Source organism: Sciurus vulgaris (assembly GCF_902686455.1).
Source record: "Sciurus vulgaris genome assembly, chromosome: 3".
In the NCBI taxonomy this organism is placed as follows: Eukaryota; Metazoa; Chordata; class Mammalia; order Rodentia; family Sciuridae; genus Sciurus; species Sciurus vulgaris.
Genome location: NC_136463.1, coordinates 153482980 through 153505159, shown reverse-complemented (window position 1 = coordinate 153505159; position 22180 = coordinate 153482980). Strand labels below are relative to the sequence as shown.

Here is a 22180-nt window from a genome sequence, read left to right as displayed (position 1 = left end):
ATAAATATTGGAAGGTATCTCTCATGTTACTTTTGATATGTTTCCACCCTCACTCTCCTGCCACCATCTCTAGGGGATCTAGTCAGAGTTCCTGACTGGGGACAGAACACTTTAGAATCACTTGAGAGCTTTTTCAAAGGAAACATGTCCTCCCCTAAATCCCCCCAAGGATAATAACACCATTTAGGGTATGCAGCAGAGGGAGCATGCATATTTTCAAAACCTAACCATGTCTCTTTTCCATTCTTCTGCTCATTATTCTCCAATTGTGGTTTGAGTAGTCCAGAGTAGAGAAGGCTACCCTCCTTGTTTTAGATACTGTACTTCTGTTATGCAACCTAAGACTAAGTTAGGTTCTTTGACTGACTTATCCTTGAAAGTAGCAAAACCATGACATCCTCTTCTCACCTCTTTGCTGTTTAGCCACTCTGTTGAATTTGACTTACGGTTCTTTTCTGAACATTTTATTAAATAATATTTGTTAATTTTAAATATTGATTTACTTACTAATGTGCTGAGACCTTTAGGCATACTGATTTCGCAAATGCATACTCTGACATTTCAGTGAGGTTTAGAAATAGGCACAGGGTGCTCAGTGATTGAAAGCAGGGAACATACTGCCATATTCCGGATCTGCTGGCCTGCCAGACTCCGCAGGTGCTTCAGGAGGGCTTGGTACGTCTGAGTTTTCTCCTCTGGGAGCTCAGAGATGCTCTCAGTCAAGAAGTCCTTCACCTGCGCCAGGCTGCAGGCAGCACCAATGGTTAGTCCTGGAAAATGAGTTGGTTTTGTGTGACAAGGAAGAAGCAGTACAACTTACCCTGGCACCAGGGCTTAGCGTTCAGCCAGTGCAGCTGGCTCCATGGAGGATCAGCAGGAACTCAAAAAGGGCACCGATATCCATGCCCACATCAACTAAAGTAGAGTCTTTGGGTATGGGGGTTTTTGAAAGATTCCCCAAGTGACCTCTTTAGTGCAGCCGGGGCTGGGAAACCCTGAACCACACCCTTCTTTGGACAGACATGAGGAAATAGAGGCTAGAGAGAAGGGATGTCAGAGATGACAGGCAGCAGTTGACCCTACTAGAACTTTCCATGACTCCTTTCTAACAGACCATGGTGAAGATGTGCAAACTTGCTTTGTGATTAAGGGGATACATCTGACGTCATTAACAGTGGCAAAGGTTGCAGAATGGAGAAGACCTTGCTGGATGGCCATAGCCATTTGTTGGGCATTTACCAAGAGAAGGGCTTACATTGGAAAAAGGTGTCTTTTGTAGCTCAGAGCATGTCTCAAGAGCCTGAGAGCAATTCTCAGGAATGTAACCATCAAAAGAATAGGACTTCTGCCTCCACGACTCCATGGGAGGACAGAACCCTAACATGGATAATTACCAGCCAACAGACTCAGCTGGCGTAGTCTCATTCACACTAACCAACCTGTTGTGTCTTTTACTTTTTGGACTCCAAGCCCCTTTGCTTCTCTCCTACTTACTGGCTTTACTTGGCTTTAAGACTTACAAGGCGGAGGTCGCGCAGTGGAGTTATGCGTTCTGAGTCTTCCCTTGCTTTGCTGTAGATAACACCTCTGACGGATGGGTCATGATGACAGCAGTTACTGGAGCTACTTTTCAGGAACCTTCAGGTTGCTTTTGTTGAAACCACTAAAGCTTCACTTGAGTCTCTGCAGGTGTCCAGTGAGTGACCTTTTGATCTCAGAAGACAGAGCTCCACCTTCGGCTGGTGCTAATGCTGTCATTTTCTGAACATGCATCTCATGAGGAACCATGAGGTATGATTATGCCTAGGTGGACTACAGATCACTTCACCTCTGATCACCTCTCCCCACGCCTTAAATCACCCTGCTTCTTTCAAACCTATCCTCAGGGAGGTGAATTGGAAACTTGAGACTCCTCCTCCATGCTTGGTTACCTTGTGAGTAAGCTTTAAGTCTCTTGAAAAAACTTGTCATGTGGTGATGGGCATGTTTGTGTGTGTGTGTGTGAGGCAAAATGGTCCTGGTTCAACAACATTCAATTCCCAAGATCATTGTCTAAAATCAATAATTCTTTGACTTCAGATTTTGCCCCTCGGCATGTCCCTGATGCTCAAAATCTTCAATCATGAGCTCTGTGAAGGGCATCAGCCAGGCAGAAGGAACATCGCCTAAGCAAGCAGCTGCCCTAGGCATTAGGTTGGGTGGTATTGGGTGAGGAGGTGGGGATCCCTGGAGAGGGGACAGGGAAGCAATGGGACAGCATCCAAGAGAGTGGAACTGGCTACTTGCTAACAGTTCAGGAAGTAATTCAATATTTGACAACTGTTGCTGCCATGCTTTTGAGGATTGGTATGACAGTAGGCCAAATTGTGGGATTTCTTTTCATGTGGGATGAAGGGCTCAAATCAATCTTCAAAAGTGAAGTATTCATTGTGTGCATGAATGAATATTCAACAAAAAATCCTTATTATGTGTAATGATAGTGCACCAATGATAAAAGAATATCTATTTATATATAATGGCAACAACAAAAAGGAAGTGGTCACCTAAGCCATCAGGAGATGACTTAGCTAAACTTCTAAAACGAATCCTTTACTCCTCTGGGATTTGCAGAATGAAGCAATTGGATTGATATCACTAGCAGGATTGGGTAGTAATAGTTTGTTTTTGTCAGGTTTCAGGTGGGACTTGGATTTTTTTTCTTGATTAATCTTCGAGTACATCTCAACTTTTCACATGGCTGTGTTTTACCAATATTAAAAATGTTCTGGGCACAATCCTTCCTCCACCTCTGCCAACATCCATCCACCAACACCTCCATTGCCTCACTAGTCTGAGCTAACTCAATTGATTAGAGAAACCACCAGCTGCTCCTTAATAGACTTATTCTAAGTGAATCTTGCCTGAAAGTAACTGAACCATCCCTCCTCCCTGGAATGTCTCAGCCTGGAGTCTCTGCCCTGTTTCTGCTTCCGCACCTCATGAAAGGCACTCTTAATGGAATCTCATGGAATCTGTTCCCATCCCAGACCCATCAGTGATGGTCTGTGCTGCCTTGTCACCTCAGGTTCTGCTAGAGGCTGGTTTTTAACTTTTGCAAACCCCCCAGCCTCATCTTTGCAGGGTCTTAGGGGAACCATGCTTGTTCCTGTCATATAATTCCTTCTCCCCAAGAAGAAGACTTCAGCTTTATTAGCAGGGAAGAAAAAAATGCAAAAAGTTTTGTTAGTGTTCTTAAGGTCAGAGGCTTCATGCAGACAGGCATCACTGACTCTATTTTGACATAAGTAGAAAAAGACAGTTCATCCCCATAGGGAAGTGAAAGGTTAGCTGTCTGTCCTATCTCCTGAGTCCTCATAAGATTTCAAGCTCAGTTTGAGGACAGTTCATCCATTTTGGGATTTTTGCTTGACCATGTCCCCTGCTGAGATGGCCACCTCACTGTGGGAGAGAGTCTTCTGTTTATATTTGACTCCATCTCCAGTCATAAAGCCTATTTTGCATTCCATTGGAGTTGAACAGGGCATCGCCTTTGTTTGATTCTCAGAAAGGGACCTCATTTGAACTCTGCCCATCTCAGAGTCCACAGGTCTATGCAGTGGTTTCTTGGAGCACTTACTATATGAAAGATTTTCAGGGGGAAAAAAAGGACAGTGAGCCAAATTTGTCTGGAATATGGATAAAAATGAAAAGTTTAAAGAAACATAAAAATTAAAATTATAGCAGTAACATAAAGTTATTTACTGAGGGGTGCTGGTGGGGGCACATCAGACTCCAATTCACTCCAGTGAGGAGTCCTTCACTCTCCTGCATCGTAAGAAGCTTGAGAAGCATGGGAATGTTCCTAGAAGCCACGAGAGGGCACTCATGTTCTTCGTTGGCTTAGATTTCAGACTGGCTGAACTGTGACTTCAGAGACCAAACTGAGCAGTCAAAATAAATGGCCATTGAACAGGCAGTGTAGTGGACCTGGGGGAGACAATTCTGGGGACTACAGACAACCTGGATACGTTGGGCAAGTCCACTTTCTTTTTGCATCTCTTTATCCATCTATAAAATGGAGAATTTGGGTTATACTGAGGATTTTGAGTTGTATCTGGAGGCCCTCTTAGGACAGATTTGAGGGTCTTGGAGATAGGGAAGGATGGGGAAAAGTCTTCCCCCTCGTTCAAGCAGAGTGGCCTATTTTCATTTACTTATATTATTTAAGACTTGAGGACAGAGTCACAGTGTTAGTGAGAAGCTTAAAAGCAGGAGGGACCAGGTATGCTACCTGAGTTGTCCTAAGACTGAAGCTGGCCAAAATCAAGAAGGGATCCTTCCCTTTGGAAATGGATGGGGTCAGGCCAGGAAAGAGCAGGCTTGCTGGTCCAGAGACCAGAGAGACCAGAGTTAGGATTTCTGGACAACAGTGATTCAACCATGGTGGCCTCCTCCCCTGCTCAGCACTGGACCCCACCAACAGGGTAGGCTTGGAGTCATTCCTGATTAGAGCTTTCAGCTTCAGCAACCTTCCTGTTGCCCAAGTTAAGGACGTCATCATTACCACTGCATTCCATTTACATTCAAATTCTTGGTCCACTCTTGCATTTATTTTTTCCATTAATTAATTTATGAGTGATTGACTAGCATTTATATACATACACAGGACTAGGAGTTCTGGAGGATGAAGAAAAGAGTAAAATAAGGTTTTTCATGCCAAAGGGTTTGCTGTGCATCTTGAATGCAAATCTTGCATGCTTTCTTCCTACTTTGTGGGTCCCTCCTTCCCTGATGGAGCAGGCCACACTGGTGGGTTCTTACGGATGTTGTAAGTGACCAGGGGTGCTTGCCTGTAGGATTTTCTTTGTCCTACTTGGTCTTTTGCCATTGTTCCCACAAAATGAGTAGCATGAGAGTGTCAGATCATCTTTCTCCTATTTCCCCCCTCCGCAATCTCCCCCCTTTCTGTTCTTTCATACTATTTCTCCATCAAAGTGACACTAAATTTTTTGTCTCCTGTAGAGAGTGCAAGATCTTGACTGATATTCAGATACCTCATATCCCCCACAAAGCTTTGGATAGTGAAGTGCCATGAGGGGGATGTACTATCACGTTAGAAAATCAAAGAGAAAGAGGCCAGACAAGACAAATGGAGGAGGAGGCTCTGAACTACTTGGCAGGTGCAGGAACCGTTTCATTGACATCTACTAAGAACAACGGCCACTTACCATCACTCGTTTTCATCACTATGCTCAGCTCAGAAATTCTAGCAGGAGAAAGGAGAATTGGGTGGAAGTGTCCTTGAGCTTTCATTGCAGGTCCTGAGGAGTGAATGTATTTCAGAGACAGTTAGGAAAGAGAAAATATCTTTTTTTTTTCTTTGCATTGATATTTTCTCACAAAAGATACAAATTTTAAAAATTGACAATAAATGTGTATAGAAGTGAAAGCAATGCTCATGCATCCTTGCCAAGGAAATTTTTGGATGCTCTCCCAATATATGCATTTATTTATTTAGATACTCATTACATTTATATAAAAATAGGGAATAAAAAGAATGGGAAACTCTTTAAACACTCTTGTACATAGGTACCAGGAGACATAAATAAGAATATTTGCAATAGCACGGTTTGAAAACAGCTGAAACAATTTCAACAGCTGTTCTTAAATAATAGAATGGAGGGGCAAATTGTTCCATGTCCATACAGTGGAATACAGCACAGCTACCTGCAACAATAGGGGTGAATTTTAGGTCAAGAACACTGAATGAACAAGGCAAATTGCAAAAGAATAATAATGTTAGGCTATTTGTGTGAAGTTTGGATGTACACAAAACTAAGTGATATTGTTTACAAATTCAAATATACATGGTAAAATTATAAAAACAAGGAAAAGATTGACCAACACATAATCTAGGCAAAGTACTGCCTTCAAGAGGGAAAGGAAAGGAAGAGATTGTAGTTTGGGAAGGCATATGGTAGCCTTCAAGTTCTTGGTAAATTCAAATTTTTAAAAAGACGGATGTGGTGGTCCCTAGGGGTGCACTGTATTGTTAATATATTCATAACTACTTTTATAAAATTGTATGATGTTTATCCAATATTTAACAAAAGAAAAGCAAGACTGGATAAAGAAAAGGTGGCATATATACACAATGGGGTTTTACTCAGGCATAAAGAAGAATGAAATTATGTCATTTGCTGGTCAATGGATGGAACTGGAGAACATCATGTGGAGTGAAATAAACCAGACTCAGAAAGTCAAGAGTTGAATGTCTTCTCTCACATGGAGAAGGTAAAGAGAAGTAAGGAACAGCAGGAGGAGGGGATTTGAAAACAGAAAGGAGAACTGTGGAGTAGAGGAAAGGAGATGAGGGGGAGGGAGAAGTGGTGGGAGAGGGGAGGAATAGCAAAAGGAAAATTAATCAAACTACATCTTGGGCACGTATGAGCATATCACACCTGGTTCCCCTTACATATAACTACAATGCAATAATTAAAAAATACATTGATTAAAATGAAAAAATAAAAATATAATGCAATAATAGAGCAAAGGCTGAGAGGGAGGATTTGAGAGAACATTATTGTAAGTTTCTTACATTGTACATGAAGTGAAATAATATTATTTGAAGGTAGACTTAATAAGAGATGTTTAAAAAAAGGCTAGATACATGATTTTTAAAGACCCTGCTAATACTCATAACTTTCCTCATGGGGTTGCCCTGCATACTACCAGGGTGTAGTTACCTCCAACTTTGGAGACCACTGTTTTTATTATACAGGATGAGATTTTTATCCTAAAACATGGAGCAAGAACAGAGTAATAGACAGCAGGTTCAGCTCAGCCCTGATGGTGGGATGAAACCATTGCAGTCACTCACCTAGTGAGGTGTTGCCCAGGATGAGAGGGGCTTCTGGGTATTTTGCTTTCAGCTCCAGGAGATCCTGGAGTGTCCCAGGGGAAATCCAGGTAACTCTCTCTCCATTGAAGATCAGGGTTCGCTTTTCTGGGTTCTCAGCCATCCTCTAAGGACAAATGGCAACTGTGTGTGCTTGTGTGCACACCAGTTCTCCTGGGTTATCCAAGGACCCAAGTAGAATAGAAAGATTTTGGGGGTTCTGGGCTCCACTTGCCCAGAAAGATGCTTATTACATTCATTGACTAATACCCAAATTCCCTTAATTAGATTTTTTCTTGGGGGGGGGGGGGTAAGTGACAATATAAGCTGGCACATTTTATTGATCAGAGTGGATTAATTTAGCATAATTTGGGCTCATGGTCTTAAAAAATTGCAATTAAACTAATGCTTCTAAATTAACATCTTCATCCTGGACTTTTCTCCTGAAATGAGAATTCACACCTGAATGAGCACTAATGTTACCTCTTAGGTATGTAATAAACATCTCAAATTTAACCTGTCTGAAGCAGAGCTCCTGCTAGCCAATCCCTTTCCAAGTCCCTGACAAGGAACCACAAAAGGAAAAACGATCCATTCCTCTGAAGGTTTTTCCCTTTGCTGTAAATCATTGCTGTACTCTTTCAGTTGCCTGAAGCTCTGGGGTCAGCCTTGCCACTGGTCTCTCTCCCACACCCACATCACATCCATCCATCAGCAAGTTGGTTAGCTTTTCCTGCAAAATGGGGAGGGAACAGGTATCTCCATCCTATCAACCATTTCCACAATTTGACAGTGTCACAGGAAGGAAATGGGTGGATTTATAAAACTGAGTTCATAACTGGTTATATTTAAACAAGCACATAAAGCACCCAACTCATCTTACCAAGAGTTCTGGGGGAAAGATGAGTTCCTGGGTCGGGTCCAAGGGCTGAAACTCCTCTTTCGCAAATAACTCCGTGCAAATCTTTATAGAAAGAAGAAGCAGATGGCCCTGTCAGCCCTACTCAATTGGCAACAGTGCTGTAGTTCTTTAGAGGAATTAGACAAGATTAACTAGTACTAATTCACCGACTCTCCTTATATAGGGAGATGGTCAAACCAAATAACTTAAATAAGAATCTTGTAAGCACGATACAGATTTTCCAGTAGTATGGTATTAGAGGAAAGGATATTCTATGAATACGCTGAAAAGTACTTTGGGAAATGCCAAGACATTGTGTGAAAAATTATCAGAGATTAAATAAGTTTGAGCAACCCTTTACATTGTGCTAACTGCTATCTTTCTTCCCTGCCAAATCAGGATTCTAAATGTCAAAAACTCTGAGAGGTCCTGTAGTTAAGCACACACAAACTTCACTCACTTATGGAGTCTTTCACAATAATAGTTAATATTTATTGAGTGCTTTTTCCCTCCTCTACTGGGGACTGAACTGTACCAGGGCCTCACACATGCTGGGCGGGTGCTCTACCACTGAGCTACATCTCTAACCCAAGTGATTTTGCATGCATTAATAATTACTCAATTCTCATGAAAATTGTATAAAGGAAGTCAATGATCATTCCATGGTACACATCAGGAAACTAAAGCCCAGGGGACTATCTCCTGACTGTCATTCCACCTGACTCAGAGCTGCTTTAGCTTTGGAAAACACTTGTTGCCAGAAAACATTCCTGATGAAGTAAGGAAAACTGGGAGAGCTCGGTGGGAGGCAGGGGTGGGGGCTGGTGCCACGGGGAGAACACTTAGACATGGGAGGCACACAGGTCTAGTTGACTCAGCTAGATGCTCTGACCTTTCCATTGGAAAGGTACTTAACCTTCCCAAAGATGAAGAGGGAAATCATGCTTACTTTGAAGGGTAATTGTGATAAATAGGTGAAATGGCCTGACATTTGTCCAACCCCTACCACCTTTTTCTATGTCTCTGAAGCCTTTCCAGATTCCAGAAAGGAAACTTCCTTGTAAATGTTCTCTGGAGGGCCACAGATTGAGACATGATGGGTCAACATTGGGATGACCAGTTTTTATGTTAGTTAGATTAAGTATGGGCAGTACTTGTGGGGTGATGATGTAATATATCTCTAAAAACCTAAAAATGAGGGCTGGGGATGTAGGTCAGTGGTAAGTGCACTTGCCTAGCATGCTCAAGACCCTGGGTTCAATCCACACTTACAAAAAATAAAACCTAGAAATGAGAGTATGTCTGAGAATGAAAATGTCAAATAAACATAATGATTCAAGGCTAAGAAATGAAAAGTTCCCCTAAAAGGTTTTAGGCCAAGACTTGTCCAAACAGAAGATGTTAACAGAGCTTATAGAGGTTGCACCCATGGAACAGGGGTCTTCCAGGACACTATGTGCACTGTGTCCTTGTTTGCCACGCAGACTTTGCAATATAATTTGGTTTCCTATACAAGATTTGCTGTAGGGGGCTGGGGTTGTGGCTTAGTGGTGGAGTGCTTGCCTAGCATGTGTGAAACACTAGTTTGGATTCTCAGCACTGCATATAAATAAATAAAAATAAAGGTCCATGGACAACTAAAAAAAAAAATGATTTCCTGTAGGAAAAGGACTTGTGGTTCACTGATCCCAAGATCCACTTTATAATTGCATGTCTCTTTATGAACAAATATTGGAGCACTTTACAGTTTAAATATCATGTTCTTTTAAGTTTGGTTAATGTAAATCAGGTGGTCCCCAGAGACCACTGATTGCCCAAATTGAATTCTCAAGAAATTGAGATTGACTTCAGAAAGTATCGACTCCATCTAGGCATTGATCCTCTGGGCAGTGGTCATGGGACATGTAACCTACCTCCTTTGGGAAATGTCCTCTGTTGCATTGCATACTTTCTTTAGACCCCAAATAAGGTGATGGTGAGAGGCAAACATGGGGAAAGGTAGGTTGGAAGGACAGAGATGGAGGAGGGGAATAATAGGCACAGTTTTGTCTAAGACTTGCTCTGTACTCTCAGGTTGCCTTGTATACTGGGAGCCAATTCTCTATCAATCCTGCATTTCAACCTCTCTGAGTAATTCCTTTGAGAAATTGGCAGTAGCTCCTTTTTGGAAATGAATATCTCTCAAAGCAAAGCCAGAGACTGGAATGTTTAGGGCTACATGTCCTGGGTGTGGGGGCTGCTGACACATGACTTGGAGGGCTCTCAGCCTTCCTGAGGTTGCTGTGCCCTCTTTGAAGAGGAGGAGGTGTAGTGACAGAGTACAGGATCCCTGTGAGCAGGGGCAGTTTCCAAAATCCATTCCCACCTTACAATGTGACTCATCCTCATGAAGGGTAGATATTTCTTCCTTTGTGTGAGTGGTTTTTGTTCTAGCCTTTCAGGCTATAAGGGGAAAATCAGTCTGTGCTTTAAGATGGCCACTTTACCCGCTCCCAAATGCAAAGTGCTCTATTCATGCACACACTTGGGACAGTTGTAAGTAAAGCAGAAAATGACCACTGAAAATAGCAAGCCCAGTTCCAAAACTGGGCCAAGCAGTACTCACAGCCACAGGCCCAAACCAAGAAAGGCACTCACGTCACTTTTCCTGTCCAGTGAGGAGGAGAGGTTTTCTCTCTGGTCCATGCAGCATTTTCCTGTTCCTTTCTGCTGACAGCCATTTGACCCCTAAGAAGGAGGGATGCCTTACATTAAACACTTTTTATTTTGTAGCTTAGTGTATATGTATGTGTTCTGAAGGGTTTGGCAATTTTCACTTTTTAAGCCACTGTTGGTAGTTTCTATTGGAACAGGGATAATCACAAGGCCTTTCTTCTTTTGCTTTATTTATCTATTTATATAAGATGACATATACAGAACATATATACTTATATATACTTTATATACTTATATAGTATATAAAGGATATGCACTAATATAAAATGACAGAATTTATAGACATATAAAAGAAAATGATATTTGACATAAAATATATTTGGGATCATACTACATTTATGTATTATATATTTATATACTATATAGTATATGAACTTTTTTTTGTTCATCACATGTATAGCTTGTGTATATCTATGAAATTTTAAGGTTAATACTTAGAGGCAAAGTTAATTTTCAGGGCAATAGCAATGTACTGTATACAAGATTCAACAACAGTTTTCATTATAATCATATTTCATAAAAGGTCCTTAAGAAAAATTTGAAAAAAGCAAACTTCCCTTGGTCCAGGAGATATCAAACTTTTGCAACCTGTGTGGGGCTGGCTTGCTGTGACCCATTAAAGTCTCATGGGACCTGTTGGCTGTAGGGTGGGGTGTTTGACCATATTTTTGCCTTATCCCCAAATTCTGTTTGTCTGGAAAGGTGAATAACACCACATCCATAGGGAATGGACTTTCCTCTAACTTCCTTTTTGCATTTCACAAGTGCTTTCCATTTACACCAGCAGTTTGCTGAACTCACAGGCTATTCATTTTATTTCTTGGCTTGTCAACTTTGGCTTCCCCTATGTGACAGGATGGAACATCTGCCTGACTTCGTGGTGTTGTATGCACCTGCTGGTCCACCTCTAAGCCTACCTGTACTATTTGTGGAGTTGAGGCAAGAATACAAATAGCAGCCTCAGCCTGTAGCCTGCAGCCTTTCTCTTTCAACCCTGGCTCTCTTCTGTATTGTGAGGGGCCTTAGCCATGTGAACACTCCCACCAGAGTGTCTAAGTTCTGCCCATTCCCTTCGACTTAGGGTGGAGGGCATAGATGCTGTCATGATCCACCCTTGAGTATATCAGAATATATATGAGTATATATAAGAGACTTATATTGACCTAAAAGTGAAGTCAAAACCAGACAGAAAGAATGACCTAGAAATGGGGTGAAGAGTCCAGGTGAGCAAGTTGTTTGGCCCCAGTGACTCCTGAGAATAGCTGGAGAAAGACCAGAGGGGGCCCTTCTAAACTGTGGGATCCTCCTTACTTGGGTCTAAGGACTTTGTGGCCCATATCTGTCCTGTCCTCAGTAGAGGGTCATCAGATGTGCCTGTCTGGTACCCCTGTCAAATGCTAGTCCATAGTGTCAACAACATTATCAATAACAGTAGTAACTATTTCTTAAAACTCTTACCAAGTGCCGAGCAAGACTCATTCAATTTTCAGAACAGCCCAGTGATGTTCCCCCATTTTGTAGAGGAAGCTCCCTGTGCTATTGCACTTGGAGTGAATTTTGGATTCCACTCTGCATATTCAACTTCTTTATCTGTTCATACCTTCCCAGCTGGTTGGATTCTTGGATCAAATCTTGCTTTACCACAGTAAACTTTATCCACTTGTTTCCCTGGGAACCCTCTTACTTGTCCTATCTAGATACTTTGCATAACTGATAGAAAATATCTGGTTTTCTGGTTAGATCACTTGTCTTCCCTGTATAGTTTTGGACAACATCAAAGGTGGTATAGGGCTCACCCAATCCCCAAGAAATAACTCAAACCTCCATTGAGTCAGTTGGAGCTAACTCACTTTGTTTCCCTTAAAGACTTGGAGATGGTTCGGGAAAACTTAATTCCTGTGTCCCCGTCATTCTCGCTCTGTAAGGTCTTTCTACAGTCACCTACTTACCATGCAGAAGGTCTTGCCACTCTCAAGAATTGGCCGATACCCAGTGCAGCGACATAGATTACCTAATTGGAGGAGAAACATGGTTGTCAGGAGGCATTGTTTTTACTGCCTTCTTGTGAAATTGAACTAGACCTAGAAACTTATTTACTTATTTATTTATTTATTTTTGCTGATGTCAAGGATTGAGCCCAGGGCCCAGGCAAGCATTCTACCACTGAGCTCCACCTCCACTCCCATTGTGTATCTGTTGACGATAGTTTTATTTCAGAGTGTAAGAGAGTGGGGCTCCTATAACAGAAAATAAAAATAATTCCCAAGACACAAGATGAGCAAAGTATCATGTCTTGGACATTTTGTCAGTGGTTTCCTCCGTGACTTTTAGGTCATGCATCAGAATCTCATGCAGGCAGTTATTAAAAATACTGATCTCTAGCTCTACTCCGATTCTCTGGAATCGGAATGTCTGGGGGTGGGCCCAGGAATCCGCATTTAAGAGGTCTGAAGTTCATTCTATTGCATGGTAAAACTTTCAAACCTCAGGTTTCCAAGGATAAAGGTCCAGTAGTCAGGGTAGAGGAGGGTCAGTGTAGACTAGAGCTCATCTGGGGAGACCTTGCTAAGAATCCAGGTTTGAAAGATGAGCAAGCTATGGATTGGTGTGGTGCAGTCTGAGTTCTCAGAGCAGCACAAACAAGGTGCAGAAGAGGAAATGTGCAGAGGCGGAGAGGAGAAAGGCCTTCAGGGAGTCACACGGAGGAGAAGGAAGCAAGGTATGGGACCAGTTGCTAGACTTCTCTGAATGCCTGGTGAGGGAGATTGGGCTTGGCCATGCTTCAGGCCCAGGATCTACTAAAGGACTATACTAGGAGAGAAACCCAAGGAAGGTAAGGATTCTACATGACTTAAAATGATATTTTGCATTGGAGCAGAGAGAAAAAGAGAGGACAGGAGAGAGGAGGAAGTTCATCTGCAGCTGGCTGAATACAGGTGGGTGCTTGGTTGAGGGTCCTCAACCTAAGAACCTGTGTGTCTAACAGATGACTTGTTTAGGGACTGTTGACACCAGAAGATGAAGTTTACTGATCCCATAAAAAGGACAGATTAATGAACTCCTCTTTAGTAACTTAAACCCACTACAAATTTTAAAGGATTCTCTCAATTTATGAGGAATTCTGTTACAGGTTGAATTGTATCTCTCAAAAAGATATGTTGAAGTTCTAACTGATAAAACGTGTGGCTATGACCTCATTTTGAACAGAATCTCTGCAGATGTTATTAAGTTAGGATGAGATTATAGTTCATTACAGTGGGCCCTATGGAAGAGTATCCTTGTTAAAAAAAAAAAGGATAAAAAGAACATGGGAAAAGGCCATGTGAAGATGGGAGTCACAGATTGAAGTGGTACATCTACAAGCCAAAAAAATGCCAGGGACTATTGTCAAACACCAGAAACTAGGAAGAGGCAAGGGAGGGTACTCCTTACAGCCAACCTGGTTGTGGTACTTTGTCAGGGAAGCCCTAATACTAATCCAGCCACACACTAATGAAGGCAGCCACATAAGTCACTGGGTAGAGAAGTAGTATGGTCCACACATTGTGCATCGGTTCTTTGCAGACTGTACCATGTATGTGCTGTGATAAGCAGGGAACTGCTTGGCATCTTTCTCTGCTCCTGGATGAACTACACCTACTTTAGAAATGACCTAAGTGGAGGTATTAGTAGAGCAGGAATAATATGGAAGGTGGTATATAGCAATCTGAAGCATACTTCCCACCTGGCTGTGGGTAGCTGGTGGTTTTTCTCTGCGCCAGACCTACCTCCCAGGGCCTCCATGAGCTGCTCCTCTGAGGGATGCAGGTGGTTCCTGAGCAGTGTATACACAGACATCACCATCCCAGGAGTGCAGAATCCACACTGGGTGCCATGGCTCTTGGCAATCCTCTCCTGAAAGGACACATGCATGTGTACAGCCCTACTTTCTTGCTGCCACTCATTCTTACCAAACTTCATAATACTTTTGTGATGGAACACACTCTTTGATCAAAAGTACCCCATTCCTTTGTCAGGGTCTGTGTGTCCCTTTTCCTAGTATGCTCCTGGAGGAGGTGACTCAGAAGCCATAGATTATCATTATAAGCACTGCTCAAGGTCAAGCAGTGACTCCAACCCTTCAAGTTGAGAATTAGTGTGAACTTTCAACTACCAGAGTGAGAAGAACTCTTCAGACATTAGTAATTGTAAGGAGAGTGTGCATAAGTTTAAAAAATAGTTTTCTTGAACACCCCATCTTACAGTTAGTTCTGACCAGGAGGCTACCTCTTCTTGATTAATTTAAATACTATCTACGTGGATCTTGTTTTGCTTTCTTCTTTGAATTCTTCTGTGTTGGCCCAAATGGAATACCACTTTTAAGGATCTTGATCTGTGTTCAAGATTCTTGTTACTTAAAGTATGATCTGTATCCCAGCAGTATTAGTTTCCCCTGGGAGCTTGCAGGAAGTGCAGAACCTGGAGTCCCTTCTTCAAACATCTTGACCCAGGATCTCCATCTTTAACAACCTCCTAGGAGATACTTAGGAACATTAAAGCTTTGGAAGCCCTGTTCTAGATCTCAAGATGTAATGCAATCCTAGGATTTGGGTTTATGAACCTTATGTGAGCATCCTAGTAGATTCCTAGTAAATTCTAGAAGACCTCCTAGTAGATTCTAGAAGAATATTCTGGGTCCTTCACCTTTGCTGATCTTGGAGTTGATTTTCATGTAGTTAAACCCAGAGATCCTTGGGGCGCCTTCTGCCTTGATGGACTCAGTATTGGTTTATCTGGTCTTGTGACTCCCTAAACATCTATGACACTGATAGAGAAATTGATGTGTTCTCTGCCAATGCATGTCATTACTCTTAGATCCAACCTCTTTGTTCTGGTTTCAGGTTAAAAGAATTAGGGAAATGATTGTACTCATGATATAGCAAAGTTATTTTTAGACCCCACTCATCCCCAATTCTGATTTTACTCCTGAGACCTCTGTGGCACATGGAACAATATTGAATTTTATCCTGTTAGCTGCAGAAGCATTTATTTTACATGTAATAGCCTGTGTACAGTGTCTATTCCAGTAGACACTAGTCCAATAGGCATTAATCAGTATTTTGATGATCCTGCTTATCATTCAAGTAGGAAAAGTAAGAAGACAAATGACCAGCTAATAAAACATGGATAGATTTCCAGCTTTCTTTTAAATTAAGGAACAGATATTGTTAACTTGATCAAAACACATCCTAATCTCCTACTTACCTGATCATAACTTAGAAGCCTTGGGAAATACAGTCAATGTAGCATTTGGCAAGAAGATAAAGTTAAGGAGTGAGAAAATTGAGATGCACGCTCACCTGCACAGGGTGAAGCCTGGTTTTGATGCTCCCAACGCCTTCCACAGTGGTGACAGCGGCTCCATACAGAGAACAGATGGGCACAAGGCATGCAGTGACGGAGAAGTGTCTTTGTATGAGAAACACAAGAAAAATCCAAGGGAGTAACCCAGTCCTGCCTTTTGGGGAAACCTGGAGCCAGAAGGGCAGTAGAAAACCTCCAGAGCCTATCAACCATCTCTGACAGTCTGGGGACTGGAGAAGTGACAGCAAGGAAGAAATCAGTCCTTTCTTAGCCTTGGTGCTATCTGCAAGAATCGAGGATCTTTATGGTAGATATGGGCATTCTCAACTGCAGAAAAGCTTCCTAAGTCTAGAATGGACTCACCTGGGAGCAATAGGAATGGATTAGGGTCTCTAGGAATGTGACTGAACTTCACCAGACATTGACCTCACAGCAAGCAAAGGCAAGCAAAAGATATGGGTCTTTTACCCATAGCTACACATTTGGGTATTTTTTTGCTTGTTAATTTAAACAATGTTGAAGGACTCTTGATTCCTTGGACAAATGGGATTGGGAAAAGACCCAAGTTCTAGAATCTGGCTCTTAGTTAAAAGGTGAAATCATGACCCAGGTGCCTGCTCTGTAGGGTTAGGCTATCACAACAGTAGAAAGAACATTGGCTTCAGATCCAGAAAACCTGGGTTCAAGTTCATGTTCTACAGGTTACTAGTTATGTGACCACGAACAAGTCACTTCATTTTTTGAGTCTCAATCCCCTCTTCCATTAAATAAGTTGTTGGCCTAAGTTGAAGTTTCTTAACCTAGGGCATATAGATGAACCTTGGGAGGGTCATGATCTCCCTGAAATGATAGGTAAAATGTAATTAGCTTATATATTTTCTGCATAGATGACTTTCAGCAATTATGGGATTTCTCAGAGGGGTCTGAGATCCAGAGTTAGCAAGATTCCAAAAATCTTTCTTAGTTGTGAGATGAGAACATGTCAGACAAAGAAACAAGGCCCTCCTCCTCTGGCTTCTGAGTGACTGGGTGGGATACCTTATCTTCTTGGATACTGGATCATGCTTAGACACCATCACAGTGCAAGCTCCACAGCTTCCTCTTCCGCAGGCATATTTGGTTCCTGTGAGGCCTACTGAAAGTCAAGGTGGTCAAGGAAAAGTTGCCAAGATGTATGTTTTGCATGGAGCATAGCTAGCTGCTTTCCTAGGGTGTCACTAATGAGGAAGGTCTTTGTCAGGTGAGTTGCAGGTCTGTGAAGTTATTCTCTCACTTCCAGGTCTTATTAAAGGTCACTCCATATATTAATAGCTGTGTGACATGGGACATACTAATTTTTCCCTGCCTATTTTCTCAATTGCACAGAGGGAGGAATATTTCCTACTTTATTGTCAAAGGTTTATTATAAGAATCTTGTAGGATAATGATGTAAAACCTGTTTGAACATCCTATTTCATTTTAGGGTATTCTTATGTGTCTTCCTCTGGGCTCCAATCATGTAATTGGAAGAGAACTTTATTTTTAGTAAATGTATTATGAGTTTTGCTCAGAAATTGTGTTGTATTAGAAAACAAGGAGTCTTCAGAGAAAACTCCTGTCTTTACTTTTTGATTCTTCCCTGAGCATCCCTGGCTTGGTCCAGGTCCAATCCCGAGTCTAGACCCAGCCTCATTCATCCTTCTCCCTAACTGTGATCTGTTTACACACAATTTATGGGACTGGATGGAATCAACTAGACTGGCTAAAAAGACTTCAGAATCACTGGCTCTTTATTGCTGTTATCTATTTTTTCCTAATGAGAAGGGCTTATTCATTTGAATTAAACCATAGCCTCAAATGCTTAACCAGAGATGTCACATAAATGAATAGAGTGGCAAGGGTGTGACTGGAGAGACTGAACTTGAAGGGGACTAGGGACAGTCCCTCCTGAGCTCTAAGCAAGACTATTGCCATGCAGCACTGGCAGGCTTCCCACTCATAATGAGAAGCTGAAAAATCTTTTTATTTTTTTAATATGGAATTTCCTAATTTTCAAATATTGACAACTAATTATAAACCATGTGAGCTCGTGGGCTTTTAAACAAAATTGTAGAGGCCAATTTAATAATCTGCAATTTCTCTCATTTAATTTTATTTTTCTGGCTTCTCTGAGAGAGCCATCAGATTTGCCGATTTAGATGTGTTGGCCATTATGAAGATCTAGATTCCAGAATATAAAATAGGGCTGGAGGAGTCTGGTGTAAGAAAGCAGGTATAGGGAAAGGAAATCTTTTCTTTTGACATTCTCTCACTGATTCTGGAGAATTTGGTTTCATGAAGGTCAGGGCACAGGTAACATGAGCCTCTATTACATGACATTCTGCTGGGGACCTGTAAAACGTTTCAAGGATTACTTCCTGTGGAAATGAAGAACTTAGCTTCTATTTCATGCTATTAAATTAAATATAAGCACCTCTGGGAAAATTCTTCCTCTCCAAACTAGCCTTCTTCACCTGAGATTCTTAAAACCATGACCAAAAACAAATAGTAAGGCCAAGGGTCAATTGAACGGAGAGAGCGATCAGTTCCCATGGTCTTACTGGTTTAAGTTTTGAGTCACAGACACAGCAGGGCTTAGCTAAAAAGGGTTCAGTTCTTTCGTAGGAAGGTCAGCAGAGTCACTTCTGGGTCTGCATTCCTCTCTGTCACCTGTGTTAAAACAGAAGAGAGATTATTATGGGATTGAATCAGTGACCTAGTGGAATGTCTGTCATGGCCTGTTTAATTTAGGGCTTGGGCTATAATATTAGACCTGCACTATTTTTGTGTGTGTATGTCTGTGCTCTGAGGGCAGACAATTTTCATGCACATTTAGGGGCAGAAGCCTCACAAAGCATGGCAGTTCTAATCTTCATGATGAAAACTGGGATCTACTTCTGTCTATAAATGTCCTTGGACTTGTATTCTTCACATTTGCTCCATTATCTACCTTTGTAGAATCTTCCAACTCAATCTACTGTACTCTTGAAACATTTCAAATCTGGCACAGTGTGTGTGTGTGTGTATGTGTGTGTGTGTGTCTGTGTGTGTCTGTGTGTGCACGCGTGTGCGCCATGTGGGGCCCTATAGGAGTAAAACTTGGCAGAAGGAGTTTCTGGCACCTCTATGACACCTCTAGTAGGGACTTCTTTGGATAACATCAGGGGTCTTCATGATCTATGGCAGAAGAGGGAGTGGGGGTAGTTGCTGTCATCCTGGAGAAGCCCTGGAGTCTGCAGTTCCACTCGATGGCAGAGTGGCCCCACAGTGAGCCTTGACACCCTGCTTAGGACCCAGGATGGTTCTGCTGCGACACTACACTTCCCCCATCCCTCCCCTTGGGAAGCAGAAGTGTTAGCACTTGGAAGTCAGGAGGGCCCTTCTTTGGTGCCTCTTTCACACATGCGTATTTGGGATATTCCTTTTGACTTTGTCTTGGGGTGTCCTGACAATAGCCATTCTGTTATCTCGAGAAAGAGAAGATCCAATGGGCATCAGCATTAGATTCTTCCTTTCTCCCCAAAAGGAAGACATGCTTTTTTTTTAGATCTCAAAGAAAAAGAATCTGTAGGAAGTTGCTTCCACGTTGAGATATTAAAATTCAGCTGCTTTCTGGATCCCTAGGGCATCTATCCAAGGGAAGAAGTCCTCCTCTGCCTGCCCTCATATCACACTAAGTCCTTGAAAACACTTATTGAGAATGTGGTGGGATCATGATTTTGATCACCTAACACTCTCAGTCCCACCACACACACCTGTATTTCCTCTAACCCTCAACTTATTCTCTGTTCTGACTGCAGCTACTTCAAAATGCTACTCCAACTAAACTTCTCTTCTTCTTTAACCTGCATTTCTCTACTTAGAACCTTCCAGTGCCTCCCATTGCACTAGGCAAAACCCTGCATACCTGTCCTGGCAGACCCATGAGGTTAGTTCTGAAATAGGGCTCTACTGAAGGGATATGGAGAAGAATGGAGAGGAAGGAGACTCCTCTGGATTTTGAGTCTCCAAAGCCAAGACCAGTGGAAAAAGAAAGTAGGGGCTCAACAGGGTAGTTGCTGGTTAGGAAGAATGCATACAGGAGAGAGGGTTCTTAGGCAAATGATGAGACCTTAGGGGTATTATGTTCCGTTTCCTTTCCTGGGCCAAGCCCAGAGTGTGTGTGTGGGGGGCAGGTGGACACACCAAACACCAGTGAGGATTGTGGGATTGGAGGTCTGAGAGGCCCTGGAGGAGAGGTGGCAAGGCTCTGGAGAAACTGTGTGCCCCTGAGAGACAGATAGAGACTCATTACAGGAAAGGCCTGGCAGAGGGCACTGAGGGCGACTAGTGGCCTGTGTGGATGGATTGTGAGGACAGGAGGGGAGGAAGCTAGGGAAGAGTGGCACCCAGGAGGCCCTGCCCTTGTCACCCTGGAACTCAGTTGCAACCCAGGGAAAGAATGGAGATTACACTTTCACTAATTCTATTTAATGGGGACTCAACTGAAAAATTAAGTTGGTAAATAGATAAAGCAAGTCCCATTTCTTATCCCCCTGAGTTTGAAGATCAAGGTGTGTTACCGGAGAAAGTCCTTCATGTCTCAGGCCCAGTTTTGTAAGCACTTTGTGGATTCCTAAACAATAAAAGAAGCAGCTTTCTTTTCATTTTTACGAAAGCCCCAGGAAGCAGATTCCACAACTGAGGACTCGAAGCTCAGGGTGGCAAAGCACAGTGTGTAAGCTCATGCAGTAAATGGCAGCTGTCTGAGTTGCTGGAGCTGAGCCCTGACTGAGAGGGGGACAGGCAAAATCAGGCCCTGTAGCAGGCTTACCTCTGCAAGCTGTGTGATTAACACCCAGCACTCACCTTCCTCCCATTCACGAAGAAGACCAATGTGTCGGATCTCGGCTGGCAAGGCATGGCACCTGCCAAGGCTCCGTCTCACAGCTCTAAGGGGAGTGCTCAGGCACCAGCCACAGAAGTGAGTGGAAAGGATTCAGGTCTAGCAACTGGCATCTCTCCCTGCATGGAAGGAGGCAGGCTGGAGCCTCAGAGAGGAGGGCAGGAGGTGGAGACTTCTTGCTTCTGGGCTTTTATGTTGAGGGCCTGCCCTCTAATCCTGAGCCTCACTCCTACCAATCCTGGCTTCGAAGCTGTCTGGGCACACAGTCCACACCTCTTCTGGCTTTTTTTGAAGTTTGAAGGCATGGGTGTGAAAACCATAAACAATCTAGGCCCAACCTCCCTCTCATGTCGCCTCAGCCCAGAGTATATCCTGGATGGATTTCATTCTTCTCAGAGTTAGGGGTGGGCTTCCTGAGACCTCCCACTTTCCCAGCTTGTTTCTTATTCTACCCTTAGAAATGCCTCGCATGGGAAAACATACTGACAAGTCCAGCCTGTGCCCTAGTCGAAGGGGAGGTGTGGGGTGCTGCATCTACCCAGCCCCTCTGCACCCTTCCTCCCCACCCCTATGATCATTCTGCTGGAAAACATGATCTAGTCAAGGCAACCACTGTCCATAAATAGCAAGGCCCACGGGGCCAGAGTGGTAGCCTTAGGGTTGCTCAGAAGTAAGTGGTAAAGCAGGAACTAAAAGCAAGATCTCCTGGCTTAAAATACCTCTAAGTATAAATAGAGACCCTTGATCAGAAGAAAATACCATGCTTGATTGCTCTGAACATCTCCAGTGAGGTGTCTACAATAAAACCAAGCACTCATTGTTCTTTCACTGAAGTACGCCCAGGACTTGGTGTCGTAGGTTAGTGAAGCAAGTAGATGCTCCTGGTTTCAGGAGAGGTGGCAAGAGCTCTCTGTTCCCCACACTTCCTTCATGAGGTGATGGAGCCCCATTAGAGCAATCCCTTTATGCTAAGAACACTCACTGCATAACAACGTGTCAGGCCAGAAACTGCAGATACCTGGTGTCCTCCTAACTGGGCTAATAGGGAAGATCTCTTTCTCTGTTGGTCCAGATAGGGTTTCAGCACCTTTTCCACTAGAGAGGTATTCCAGAAAATACTCCTAATCAAATGGAGTTGAAGCTTTCAAATTTTTTTACAATTCTAATGTCCAGATCCTTAGGCACACTAGGCCTAGTGGACACAAGTGTGTATGTGGGTGTTTCACATGTAATGAAATGGCTCAATAAATTAACAACAGGTTCATGAGAAGTTGTGAATCTGCTGTGAGTGAGTTAGGACCTTTGAGTTGGCCTTTTTGATCATGTCCCTCCTGCTCAAAAACCCCCAGTAGCTCTCCGTGGCCTGGAACATAAGGTCCAAACTCAGCCTAACGTGCAAAGCCCTCCACAGTCTGTCCTTTTTCTGACCTCAGATGCTCTT

General features: G+C 42.8%; 1 protein-coding gene across 5 annotated transcripts in view; it reads right to left on the bottom strand.

The window, feature by feature from the left end:
* LOC306657279 (aldehyde oxidase 2) overlaps positions 1 to 21210 on the bottom strand; it is an 81126-nt gene extending 59916 nt beyond the window's left edge. For 4 of the 5 annotated variants that reach the window (XM_079133115.1, XM_079133116.1, XM_079133118.1 and 1 more), the window contains exons 1-11: positions 20703 to 21210; positions 18467 to 18524; positions 16875 to 16968; positions 15833 to 15941; positions 14261 to 14387; positions 12443 to 12504; positions 10416 to 10505; positions 7761 to 7841; positions 6860 to 7004; positions 5208 to 5300; positions 619 to 770 (exon numbers count right to left, since the gene is read on the bottom strand). In XM_079133115.1, the coding sequence (XP_078989241.1) occupies positions 619 to 770; positions 5208 to 5300; positions 6860 to 7004; positions 7761 to 7841; positions 10416 to 10505; positions 12443 to 12504; positions 14261 to 14387; positions 15833 to 15941; positions 16875 to 16968; positions 18467 to 18524; positions 20703 to 20756 (1065 nt within the window). In that variant the 5' untranslated portion in view covers positions 20757 to 21210. Of the gene's footprint in view, positions 1 to 618; positions 771 to 5207; positions 5301 to 6859; positions 7005 to 7760; positions 7842 to 10415; positions 10506 to 12442; positions 12505 to 14260; positions 14388 to 15832; positions 15942 to 16874; positions 16969 to 18328; positions 18525 to 20702 lie in introns of all 5 variants that reach the window. The other variant, XM_079133117.1, reaches the window with a different exon arrangement.
* Positions 21211 to 22180: the final 970 nt, after the last annotated feature.